At 43.1% G+C, this 14,430-nt stretch overlaps 1 protein-coding gene across 1 annotated transcript in view; it reads right to left on the reverse strand.

Annotated features, from left to right (window-relative positions):
• LOC124594255 (pyruvate kinase PKLR-like) overlaps window positions 1-14,430 on the reverse strand; it is a 129,141-nt gene that overhangs the window by 40,802 nt on the left and 73,909 nt on the right. Inside the window, exon 4 of the mRNA XM_047132618.1 lies at window positions 12,902-13,222. Within this exon, the coding sequence (XP_046988574.1) occupies window positions 12,902-13,222 (321 nt within the window). The remainder of the gene's footprint in view (window positions 1-12,901; window positions 13,223-14,430) is intronic.

Here is a 14,430-nt window from a genome sequence, read left to right on the forward strand (position 1 = left end):
AACCATGGGCAAGTCAATCTTTTCAATATGCGCTAATCGTCAGTTGACTCAAAGAAGTAGATAAAAACAACGTTCTTGGTCTACCAACGTCTGGTGGGTGTTTTTCAAGACCTGCGTGATTGGTCTCTGATTTATTGATGAGAATCTAAATTCATTCAATTAACTCGAGTCCCTAGGATATGATGCTGCCACAGTTATTAGAAGACAACCCGCTGGTCATAAGGCAGCCAGTGTGGTACCAGATGGAATTCAACGTGCAGATTTGTGGAGGTATGTGGTATTAGATGCCTGCCCACAGGTCGTGTAATTCGCGTAAATAACGCAATGCACATGCAATGGCAGACCCTCTTAAAAGAATATTCGGAGTGCGCTGGAACACTCGTTCAAGAACGTAAAATCGTGTGCACGCTCATCAAACTTAACACTTCTGTACTTTCATCTGTGACGAAAATTAACACAAGAGATCTATGAGCAAACAGTGACAATTGCCGAAGGCAGGAAATGCCTTGTAACACAGGCTTCTTTTGCCGTTGACTCCAGATGGAATTCAACGTGCAGTATTGTTTCTCCAGAAACAATTTATTGTGTGTAGCAATGCTCGAGGTCAACATTTTGAGCACTTGGTTTGACAGCCGTGATAATAAATACAACAACCGTACCTGATTTAGGTGTTTGCTTGCACCTGGTATAACAGGGAAGACGTATATTGAACCTCTTCTCCTGACGGCGAGACCGTGGTATGCGGCGCTGTTATCTTGATCCTATTTAATCTAGTGCCGCACATGTTATGTCGCTGCAGATCTCTTAGAAGCTTCTTTCAAATGCCACAGAAGAAAGTGTATAATTCGATTAGAAACGAACAAAGTCGGTGTCGTAATTCAGCGTCTTTAAGCGATAAAAATTACTTGCGAACGTTAGCTGCCTCACCATACACTAATCAGCCAAAACGGTATGACAACCTGTTTAATAGATTGTTTGTCCGTTTTTGGAACGAAACACATCACTGATTCAGCTTATCAAGGACCCGACAGTTTGATGGTAGATTTGTGGAGGTATGTGGTATTAGATGCCTGCCCACAGGTCATGTAATTCGCGTAAATAACGGGCCGCTGATTTGCGCGCGCGGTGTAGGCACCCGATACCGACCCATAGGGTTCCACAGGATTTACACCAGGCGAACGTGGTCGCTGAGATATCAACGTGAGTTCACTATAATGCTGCTCAAATCACTGCACTACGGTTCTGCCTCCGAGACACGGACCATCGTACTGCTGGAAGATGACGTAGCCGTCGGGAAATACATCAAGCGTGAAGGGATGCAGGTGGTTTGCAGCTGTCAGCGTGTCTTCGATTACCACCACAGGTCCCATGCAATCACAGGAGAATGTCTCGCACAGCATAATACTGCTCCCACCAGCTTGCGTCCATGGCGCGCTGGACTTCTGGAGCCGCTGTTCACCTCGATGACGGCGTTTGTGGAGACGACCATCGACCTAGTGCAGCAAAAATGTGATTCATCCGAAGATCCGACACGTTTCCACTGATCGACAGTCGAATCCCGATGGGCCGTGCGCGCTGAAATCGTAACTGACGATATCGTTGGGTCAACATGTGAACACGTAGGGATGGTCTGCTGCGGAGCTCCTTGTCCAACAACGTACGATGAACGGTGTGCTCCGAAAGTGCGTGCACCAGTATTGCGCTCCGTTGGGAGAGACGCCACAGATCACCATCTATCCTGCTTCACAGAGCACACAAGCCTCCGAACCCCGCGTTCTGTGAAGAGTCGTGGACGTCGAACCACTTAGCGCCTACTGATAATTTCACTGTCTTTCTACCTCTTTCCGCAGATGCTCATGACTGAGGCACGTGAATATTCGACCAGCTTTTCCGTTTCCGAGATACTTGTTCACAGGCTCTGCGTAATAATAGTCTGCTCTTGGTCAGAGTCACTTATCTCAATGTACTTCCCCATTCGCACCCCATATCTTCGCTAGGGTGAACCCCAGCCCGTGCCCGCTCCGCTTACATACTTTTGTTACAGCGTCACGTGCCCGCAATGCCACCAGGCGGCATCCAACGTCGCGGTTGGCAGTGGTCATAATGTTTGGCTTATCAGTGTATACACACATGGTAATACAGGAGGAATACCTCGTAACTCATGAGGTGATTCTACGTGTGAAAATAAACCGATTTTCGATCGTTACGGACCTGGAGTAGCTTGAAGATTACAAACATCGTTGAATGAATATGAAGACAGGTGTGGATATTAGTTACCGAAATGCTGTATAGGCGCTGTGGTGGTCACAATAATTGTGGAACAGATGACTCACCCATCCTACAAGAGATTTGGGGGGGGGGGGGGGGAGAGGGGGTATTTCCAACAGACGGCAGCACTGTGGCGTCGGACAGAGGCAACAGCTGCAAGCATGTCCACTGTGCAACAATCGTGAGGCCGTGTGCGTGTCGTGCTTGAGTGCTGTTTAATTTACTAACTCCACTGTGTCTGTGCGTCTCAACATGCCGCGTACGTGCACCCACACAGAATATGCAGACATGTTGCTTGTGTACGGGTAATGTAATGGCAGAATGCCAGAGACGTTTCCGTAATCGACGAACCCCCTGTGCCAGGGTATTTCTCAGGGTTCTCAAACATTATGTGAATCCAGAACACTACCCAGTTTACATGTAACATCAGAACGTGTGGCTGTCCTGTCGGTTGAAGAAAGGGAAGACGTTATTGCAATGGTAAAGCCGAGTCTACCACCAGTACAGGGAATATTAGCATTCAGCTCGATATTCAACAAAGGCGAGTGTGGCGTATGTTACATTCAGAGGGTTTGTACCCATTCCATGTGCAACCCGTGCAACGTCTGCATCCAAATGACTCAGTAAGCAGAAAACAATTTTGTGAATGGTTGGCTGTACGCAGAAATGTCGTGTAATACACTTTATTTACAGATGAGGCTACATTTACATGCAGTTGTATCATGAACACCCGCAGTTCTCATACATGGGCGATGGAGGACCCACATGACACTATGGAAAGAAGATTCCATGTTAGGTTCTCAATGAACGTCTGGTGTAGCTTGATTGGAGACGTAGCGACAGGGCCTGTGTTCCTGCCAAATCGCATGACAGTCGCAGCTTGTGAACATTTCTGATAAAAGACGTACCTGCACTTTTGGAAGACATGACATTGGAGCAACGATGGCAAATCTACCTCCAACATGGTGGATCACTAGTTCACTATACTAGACACATATCCCAGTATCTGAGTAACATATTTTCTCAAAGTGGATTGGCCGTGGCGGACCCGTTAACTGACCTGCCAGGTCACCCGACCTAATCTCATTAGGCTTCTGTTTATGGGGCATGTTAAAGGGGGATGTGTACTCTACGAAGGTTAATACACGTGAAGAACCTGTATCTCGCATCACTGACGCGCATTAGAGTCCGCCACTATGCAACGCAACACACCCTCCTACACGTCGGCAAGTGCATTGAGATGGCTGGGAAAGTTTTTGAACAGCTCTTGTAGGATGGGTCAGTCATCTGTACCACCATTAATCGGTCCACCACAGCGCCTACACAGCATTTCAGTAAGTAATATTCACACTTGTCTTCATTCATGGATGAGTGTAGTCTTCAAACCGCTCCAATTCCATAACAAATGAAAATCAAATATCTGTTCATAGAACTTTCTCGATTTATTTTCAAACATAGAATTACCTCACAAATTCTGTGACATTCCTCCTGAAAAAATATATGATGAGTCAGCTAAGACATAACACCCCCTTGACGAGACACGCCAGATGTATGGTGTTAAAAAAAAAAAAAAAAGTATCTAATACTTTGAGAGGCAGTAGTACTCATCAAAACAAGAAAAATAGATTCAATAAATATGGATCCAGAAACGCATATTTTCCGAGATAAACACGTGTTAATACAGAGGGCTGCGCGACGCTTGGTTGCGGATATTCAAAAATGGTTCAAATGGCTCTGAGCACTATGGGACTCAACTGCTGTGGTCATAAGTCCCCTAGAACGTAGAACTACTTAAACCTAACTAACCTAAGGACATCACACACATCCATGCCCGAGGCAGGATTCGAACCTGCGACCGTAGCGGTCGTGCGGTTCAAGACTGTAGCGCCTTTAACCGCGCGGCCACTCCGGCCGGCTGCGGATATTAAAACAGTCGTTGCACTGGCGTTCCTCAAAAGTGTCGGAAGGGTATTATGATGTCTTACTCACAGTACTCTACCTACCATTGTACCATTGGGTGCTCTGCAGTCAGTTGTGTGCTTCGAGTCGTGTTGTAGGCTACATTAGTTATAGTCGCGTTTGTGTGCCTTATTTTACAGAACCGTCACGTCTGGATACGTATCATGGTGTTTTTCCTTCTTCCAAACGCGAATTGACTTATGTGTTTACTGTTATTGTGCTGTTTGTATGTACAAATAGTGTACTACATTTACAGTTGGCACTGCACATAATAGCAGGTACCGTTCACCTGGGGTACGCTAGACTCAAATCATCCATCGCATTGCCGCAGAACATAGAGTGATTAGTCTCCCCAAATCGTTCATTTCCAGTCGTCCACTGTCCAGTCGCGTCGTTCTTCATACCAACCCAAGCGTCGCTCATCACCGACTACAGAAATGTACGACTTATGAGTGTCTGCTCGACCACTGTACCTCATTGTTTTAAACTCCCTGCACACAGTCATTCTGCTAGCTGGACTTCTGGTAGCACTTTGGAAGTCACGAATAATTTCCTTTGCTGATTTCACGTGATTTTGTACAAGTACTCTCTGCCCTCTCCCCGTCCGTCAGTGCCTGAGGTCCCCCTGGTCTTATTTTAGCTGTGGTTGTACTTTCGCATTTACGCTTCACAGTCGCACTCCCAACAAAAGACCAGGGTAGCTTTAGAATGGTTGAAATGTCCCTAGTGAATTTCTTGCTCAGGTGATATCTGTTGCGTTCGAAGTCACTAAGCTGTCCTGACCGACCCATTCTGCTATTTTCTTCCCTATCGACAACGCAATACTCCCCCCCCCCGGCTCCTATTATACTAGCGGGCTTGCCTCGCGAGACATCTGTCCGTCAATGCCACATTATATAAAGGGCATCCGGATATATCAGATAATACAGTGTATGACGCCGTCTCGAACACCACGAGCAGTCAGCACGGCGACTACTGCTTCCCTTGACACGACAGCAGAGAGTGGAGTGCTGGGAGCAGTGCCCCGAAAACGCTGAACACAAGAGCGGCATCACGTCGTTTTTCTGAGGAGTTCGCACGGTGGATGTCACTGTGTAGAAAGGTTCCGGGGAGAACGACTGTGGCCTATTGCGTTCTTCTTCGTTCTACGCGCCCAACACTTGGTGTGATGGTATAGGATGGATTGGGTGTACTACTCCAACACCTTTGGTTCGCGTAGCCAATTATTGTGTACAGCAAGCGTTACATCTCCCTCGTGTTAAGACTGATGTTTACGCCCTCTCTTCGATGTCTCCGACTTTCAACGAGATACTGCACGACCTCACAGTGCCCATAGTGTCCTAACCTATTTTGATATAGAGTGCGTTCGACTGTTTCCGTCGTTATCGTGTTCTCCAGATCTCCCACCCAACGATATATCTCGTCATGGTTTGACAACAAACTGGCACACCACTACTCGTCAGCCACCGTAATTGTTTTGTTTTGTTTTAGAGCGTAAAAATAACAATGGTCATACGGACCCATGTCAGAACTGTAGAACACGAAGACGAAAAAAGAGGTAGAAACGACTACACGTTAAGCCCAATCGACAGAAGGAAATATAGCTAAAAACAGGAACCTGGAGAAAGGTCTATAAAATACGTCATAGAGACAGAGGAGAATCTGAACTAAAGATTAAACATCCTTCGCCATTTTGCTACGAAGGATAAAAAGTAAAACACCGCCGACAGCCCCGCGGGTCGTTCGATAACTCAGACAGTAAACATAAATGGCAACGTAAGAGGTTAAAAAAAAGAGCATTCCGTCAGGAAATGGTGAACCGTTCAAATGTCCAAATGTGTGTGAATTCCTAAGGGATCAAACTGCTGAGGTCATCGATCCCTAGACTTACACACTACTTAAACTAACTTACGCTAAGTACAATACACACACCAATGCCCGAGTGAGGACTCGAATCTCCGACACAAGAGGAAACCGTCAAAGGCTGAGGGCAATGAGCACACAAAGTGGTGTGGAATCACCATTTCGCTAAAAGCGATGACTAAAAAGACAGTGCCCAATACGCAACCTAGCTGAAATGATCTCGCGGCGAAGGACCTAGAGGAGGTCGCCCGAGCCGCTGGAAGAGGTTTAGTTCCCTGGAGCTCTTTTCCATGAAGGGAAGACTAGTCGTGATACCAAAATGACACCAACTGTCGATAGACGGCAACTCAGAGATCATCAGAGGGAACGGAAGAATCAGCGGGCCGAGGTACGAGGACTGCAGCCGTGGCAGAAGTGTCAGCGGCCTCCTTTCCCATCAGACCGACGTGACCAGAAACCCACATAAACACCACAGTGGCTCCATCAAGAGTGAGCAATTGAAAGTTTTCCTGGACATGGTGCACTAACTGATGGGCGGTGTACATCACACAGAGGCTCTGGAGGGCACTGGGAGAGTCGGAGCAGAGGACACAATTGAAAAGCCTGTGTCGCCGGATGTACTGTGCGGTCTGATACAGGGCGAAGAGCTCCGCTGTTAATACTGAGCAGTGTTCCGGAAGCCGATACCGAAAATCGTCGGTGCCAATGACGATGGCAGACCCGACATCATGATCAGCTACCAGAATTGGTGAACTCTGTCGTAGAAATGAAACGACATGGAATGACGTACTCGTTTCCGTTGTCCAAACTCAGTTCTGCTCGATATGCAGCCAGGTTACAGCCATCTTTTATGCTAAATATGGGTAATGCAACACACTTTTTTCTCGGCCGATTTTGGTTGGAAAAATGAGGAATTTGTTGTGGGATATCGTGGAATATTCCCGCTTCAGGTGCTATAGTTTCATGAAGTTCCCATAGGTGGCAGCTCTATACGTAGCCTTCAACATAGCGTCTTTAACGGAGGTGCGTTACAAGCAGAGAGCTGTCATTGAGCTTCTTTTGGCGAAAAGCCAGATATTCATAGGCGCTTGGAGAACGTCTACGCCCTACGGAGATCTGTCACGAACAAGATCACGTTGAGCAGTTAGGCGAGGCGTCCGCCATCTTCTTAACAAACTCGCGCAAACATGTCCGATTTCACGCGTGCGGCGCCCGCACACTGCTGTGACTCCTGCAATGTAGGAATGAGCGCATGTGCTCATTCGAGGTGGTCGACGGATCACAATCAAATACTTTGCAATTGGAACAAGGAAGATGGGGGTGAGTTAGTGGTACCAGAAGCATCCTCCGCCACACATCTTCAGGTGGTTCACTGTATTTGGAAGTAGATGGTGGCTAACGCCCGCCCTCACACTGTCAATCGGACGAAGACGATTTGTTTGGAAACACTGTAACATCTTATGTACAGCCTGGACGTTTCACCATGTGATTTTCACATCTTGGTGACCTGAAGAAAGACGCGCCTGGACGTCGGTTTTCGTCGGATAAGGAAGTGCAAAAGTGGGTTCGGCTGTGGACCCGTCAGCAGCCGACCGCGTTCTACGAAAGACGAATTAATCGTCTCGTCTCACAAAGGGATAAATGTCTTAACTAGTGTGGTGATTACTTCTGAATCGACTCATTCCATGGTCTCGTTGTGGCGAATCTTCGGTTTTCATTAGACTGCCCCTAATACTACTTCTGTTATAAGTGTTTCCCATATGAAACTACTCGAGCAGTATGTACTGTTGATATACATTTATAAAGTTTTAGGTCTATTTTAACTTGTTAATTATGACTATAATTTGTTTTAGGTACTATGAGTTCATGGAAGTTTCGAAATGTTTATTTGTTATTACTATATAACATGCCCCATTACATTAATTGTAATACTAAATGTATGTATTAGGTGTGTGCGTGTGTGTGTGTGTGTGTGTGTGTGTGTAAGTGTGTGTGTGTGTATGTGTGTGTGTATAGTGCAACGTTTGTGTCGAATGATAGTGATGAGACTACGGAGAGGGTGAAACCTGGAGCCAACGCATTGCCTACTCCACGCGGAATGCACCAAAGGGACCGCGAAGCTTAACGTCTCCATGCGATTGACGGATCACTATCAACTGTATCACAAGGCCACACATCATGAGACACTGCAGAAAGGATTGGAATTTAAACAAAGACACTGGCGCAAAGTCTAGTGATCAAGAACTTCACGTCACCACTCCTCCTGCTATTGTCATCCAAATGCTGGCAGTGAAAATTTTTTCCACCGGCAGGATTTGAACCAGCTTACCCCCCAGGACGAGCGCCACCGCAAAGCGGGTGTTAGCCACAATGGCCACAAAGGCGGGTATTTCGAAACATGGGATTTTGTCTAGGAAAAATTCGAAATTGCATTCAAATATTTCTCATGAAGTGCTGGGTGACTGAAACTGTAGGTCCCAGTTGTTCCAAAGAGAAACCATAACCTTATAACAGTTGATTGTTTACTTTTTGCCAATTATTTATTATGTACGTTGCTTACTATGATAATAAAGGTCAACTCTGAGAAAAAAAATTAAAATTATATTCCAAAATGTAACACACTCCTTAAAATAATTGACTGCTTACTTTTCGCCAATTTCTTGTTATATTTGTTGCTTGCTATGATGATAAAGGCCAGTTTTGTGAAAAATTTTAAAATTAATCCATACAACTTGCAAAGATGGATATAGGTGTATATGCATGTCTGTATGTACATATGTATATTTGTACAATCCACATCTCCTCCTGAAACACTAGACCAATTTCAACCAAAGTTGGTACACGTATCAGTTACTGTCTGAAAAGACTCGCCATGGGGGTAAGAACCATTCACTTATCAGAGGGGAGGGAATCAAATAGCAGTGTCGCCCACGACATGCGAATACTCATTATTTAGTCATCCAGATTAGAGAATTTCAGTGAACTATACACACAATTTCAAACCTTTACGAAACTTTCTCACCGCAGACCCCCACAAAACGACGAAAGGAAAAAAGTTTATTGCTTACTAAATTTTGGCTGTTAATGCAGTTAAACTGCCGAATGAGGAATGACAATTTAATTTATTGCTTCCTTAGTACTAAATGTAGATATGACACACTTTGTGGAGAGTATTCACATACACTGGTGAATGTACCAGAAAAGTTACATCACTTAACTGAAGAGACATGACGTCATAAAGGCAAATTTCGAGAAAAATTGCTGGATCATGCATGATGTATTAATTTATTACTTCTTTACTATTAACTCTACTCACAACACATTTTGCAGACAGTAGCCATATATAACACTGGATGTACTTGCACAATTATGTCATTGTTCAGCTCATAGATCAGGATATATGATACCATAAATATTGATCTGCGCGAAAATAAAACTGTAGGGTGATGTTTGCTGGAAATACATGTAAAACATGTGTACAAATGTGTGAAATATGTTAAATATATACGAAGTATATCTGATATATCTGTAAGTGGTAAAAGCCATCGGTAAAAGCTCGTCCTAGTAATATCCTGTTTGTTTTTTGTATGGTAAAAAGGCTGTAGAATAATTTTTCATCAGAAGCATGAACTTTAATTGAAATATTTGACTTCTTTTTAAATTTTGGAATATCTGTTAAATCAATAGGAAAGTTAATTTTCTCTTTTTCAGAAATTTCATGTAATTCATATTAGTATTTTATAATTATTAACTCTTTCTAGACGATCATTTGCTGGATATAAAGCCAATTTTATTGAATAAAGGAACCTCTTTTGATCTGTGATTTTTATATTCAACTTCTTTTGGTAAATCGATACAAGGAGAACCATAAATTGTTTTGTAAAAACTTTTTATACAAAATAAAGACCAACCAGACTTTTTCTTTGCATTTATACCATTTCAGGTAGTAGTTTAATCGCTAATTATTTATAATAATGTTCTAAATTAGGTGTTCTTGACAAAACTTCAATATTTGTTTTAAAATTATATTGTTGTATTTTGTCTCCTCTTTTAAAACTGCAACAAAATTTCATATTAACTAAAATCGCTCTTCTTTATATTAAAATATTCTTTAATTTTGTGATTACTTTTTCCTTCATTTGATTAAAAAGTTCTTGTGGTTCAAGAATATTATCAACGTTATTAACCTCATAAGTCATTATTCTAGATTATAAAGGAGAAGTTTTTCTATACATGGTCTAAAAGATCATCATCATCTAGAAAACTGTAAATTTTTCAGGTAGTTTTTTGTGTCATTTCTTGATATTTATCTAGTAGAAGCTTTTGAAGTTAATCCTCATTCACGATATTATTAATTTTAACCTCAGGTATGTTGATAAGATCGATTAATTGTTGTTGCTTAACTTTAGAATAATTTTTTAAATTTTTTGTTTTACAGATTTTACAAAGATCATTTAAAGATTTTTTATTCACGTCATTACCTGTATTATTAAAATTGTCCTCAGATCTTTCAATAAGAATGTTTAAGTGTTGTTTATTACATTTAGAATAATTTTTTAATTTTTCGTTTTACAGATTTTATGCAGTTCTTTTAAAGATTTTTTGTTCAATTTGTTATCATTATTATTAATGTTGTCACCAGGATTTAGAATAAGGTCGATTAAATTTTCTTTATTAAGTTTGTTTTACAAATTGATCTAAGTTCTTTTATATTTTTATCTCTTAGTTAGTCAATAAATTCCCCTAGATCTTGTCTAGGTACATTTCAATAACAATTTTCTTTGCAATAATTTACAAAATCAACATAACTTAATCCACGTTTTTCTTTACAATAATTTTCTAAGTACTTATAATAACTCAGATTTTGAGCACATTTTGTTTATCTTTTATTTATATAGAAAATAATTAGATTTAAAAAATTAAAATGTTTATGATAGAAATGCATCTTTTAGATTTTAAATTAAAATTTCAATAGATAGTATGGATAGATGAGGTTTGTTAGAACCTATTTATAAAGAGAAAAATTTATTAAATTTGTTGTTTTTAAATAAAATGAGAATTTCGTTTGTGAGTGTAGATAAACATGATAGTGTCATGTAGAGCTTATTTAATAAGAAACAAATTTATTGTGTATTTTATTTTTTTAATAAATTGGAAATGTAGTTTGTTTGTTGAGATAAACAAGATCTTGGAGAGCTTATTTATCAAGAAAAATTTATTAGATACTTTATTCTTTTATTAAATGAAAATTTGATTCATGGGTATAGATAAACACAACCTCAGAGAACTTATTTATAAAGAGAAAATTTATTTGATTTTTTAAATAACTGCAAATTTCATTCACACAAGTAGATAAATTTTTAAATGGGGGAAACAACAAAACTAAAATTCTGGTTTTAAATCTGAGAATTTTTTAAAATTTCTCTTTGGTCCAGAACTCTCATACATATACTACTCGTCCTATATGTCTAGAACGGTTGCAGTCGACAGTGGGACACATATTAATTACAACCTACAAAGAAATACTATAGGACTAAGAAGCACGAGCCTCCTATTGGGATGAACGTGATTATTTGGAGATAGTAGGGGAGGAGGAAATGGACAGAGAAAGGGAAGAGGTGGAGGTGGACAGAGAGAGGGGAGGTAAGGAGATGGATGCAGAAAGGGAAAGGGAGCATATGAACAGGGACAGGTGATCGAGGAGATGGACAGAGGACGTTGGAGGAGGGGTGGTGGAGGTGGACAGAGAGAGGGGGTGGGGGAATGGACAGAGAGGAGATGAAGGAGGAGATGGACAGAGAGAGGGCGCTGCAGGAGATGGAGTATTAGAAGATTGGGAAATACCTTCCTAGGCAACGCCAGGTACTCGTCTAGCTTCTTTTATATTTTTGGCACTCAAAAATTAAGTAGCCATTCTTCGAGAGTCACAAATGCGAATGTAATGAGGGGAATGTCGTCATAAGTGGTACAACAGGAGTTGTGTACATAGTTCCGCGTAGTCAGCGCGTACACAACTTTCCCACTAGAGCGCGCCCCACTAAGCACAACAGCGCAGGTGCAGCGCTCGTCTGTCTCCGCACTACGAGATGGCGCTGCCATAGAGACGGACCAAATTCTGCTTCCGCCAATCCGCGTATTAATACGTAATGCAGCCAATGAGATTGCTGCTAACGTAGAACCTTTTCTCCTCGCGGATCACACTCGTGCAGTGTTGCACGACCGCACGAGGTATTATAACGAGTGTACAGACCTCCGATTAGTCAGTCTGCATTTGTCTGCAACAGTCTGCACGAGTTCTACATCTGTCTGTACCAGTCTATAGACAAGTTTCAGTCTGCGCCTAATAAGATTACCATATTCCTGTACATAGCCACGAAGATAAATGTGTAGACACTTTCGTCAAGTATCAGAGATATATGTGAGAATAAGATTAACGTACCAATACCAAAGGAACTTCAGATTGTCAATTGTAAATAGCATCCAGAACCAAGTTAAGTAATTTTTATGCTTGTTATTATTTTAATAAATGTGTGTGAAAATTAATCAACTTCTGTTTAAAGTTGGTCACCGTCAATCTGCTACTCTAAGAGTGCAAGTGGCATTTCTATCGTCTGACCTAACGGCAGAAGATAAACGCGCCACGATAAGACTACGAGACATATTGCTGACACTCGCCTACTTCGTTAGAGCGACAAGTCAAATAATCTGATGGTGTGTGTACTGAAGGTCTTACAGGACGCACACCACAACAGGAAATAGCTACTACCGTGCAATTCTTTAAGGTTAGCTGAGTACGGCAGTAGGAGCGTACCAGCCTCTCCCAGCGCGCAGCCTCGGCCTCGCGGCAGACGTCGGAGATTTCGACGACACGCTCGTAGGTGACGCCATCGGTGAGCAGCAGCCCGTCGGCGCCGTCGAGCACGGCGTTGGCGACGTCGGCCGCCTCGGCCACCTCTGGCGCGTCGGAGGGCCGCAGCGCGACGAGCACGGGCACGCCCGCGGCGCGGCAGCGCGCCACCACCGCCTTCTGCGCCACGAGCGCCGCGCCCGCGGTCAGCGACTGCCCGATGCGGCCGCGGCACACCACCACGCCGTCCGACACCTCGATGAGATCGGCCGCCGCCTCCACGCCCTGCGCAGCACGCATTCTGTACAGCTGGCGAGAGTATCTCACAGAGTGCCTCTCTCCGACTCCCTTCGTACTAGTACAACTTGAAGATCAGCGCTCGGACATCGGTTTCCTAATACACTACTACCTCTGATACCAAATGAGTTCTACTAGGTCTGCCTTTTTACCTATTTGACCCACTGCTGACCATTCGCAGTCTACTCTATCTCTTTCCCTTGTTTCAGTCAACTGTTGCCTAATGGTCCCTTTGAAACTTTCGACAACTTTTGATTCTTTCGATTTATCCAGGTACCATCTCCTTAATTCCTCACCTTTCCGCGATTTCTTCAATTTTAATCTAACGAATAAATTATGATGAGAGTCCACATCTGCCCCTCGATACATCTTAAAGCTTAAAACATGGTTACGAAATCTCTGTCTTAACATTATACAGGGTGTCCCAGAAATGTTGCGAAAAATTTCGAGACGTTGTGTGGACTGTCCAGAGGAACAAATCGAGGGTAGGAACCCACGTATAGAAATGCCATCCAACGAGGCTACAGAGCGTCAAAGATACAGGCACCACCGCCTGTCGCTGGGCCACCCGTGCAGCAACAAATATGACTTTCTACACTGACGGACCGTAAGCGGAATGTCTTGCAACATTTTTGTTATTCAGTGATCACGACTGATCGCCACGATTACCAGTAGAGATGATGGTGCTAGCTGCTGCGTAGAAAGACCTTGTCTCCAATGAATTCGATGCTCTGTCGCCTCGGTCTTGGACACGGGTTTCGGTCCACATTTTATTTTACTCCTGGAACCCTCTAAAATCTCCACTGCCTATCGGTATACAGTTGATAAATAAAATGCAGATGGAAATCTGTATCTAAAACTGTCATTCAACCAGGCAAGAGAGCATTACATTCATAGGAGACAAGGTCCGATAGTGCAGAAGCTAGCCCCATCTTCTCTACTGGCGATTATGGAAATCAGTTGCTGTCACTGAACAACAAACAACACAGCGAGACGTCCACCTACGGTCTGTCATCGTACAGAGTCACCTGTACTGCTGAAGGGGTCGTCTAATGGCAAGCACCAGCGTCTATGCTCTGGAGCGTCGTTGGATGTCGTTTCCGAACATGGGTTCCTATCCTCAATTTGTTCCTCAAGATACCCTCTACAACCTCTCGAAGTTTGTAGCATCATTTCTGGAACACCCTGTAAAATCA

This window comes from Schistocerca americana, chromosome 2, assembly GCF_021461395.2.
Source record: "Schistocerca americana isolate TAMUIC-IGC-003095 chromosome 2, iqSchAmer2.1, whole genome shotgun sequence".
In the NCBI taxonomy this organism is placed as follows: Eukaryota; Metazoa; Arthropoda; class Insecta; order Orthoptera; family Acrididae; genus Schistocerca; species Schistocerca americana.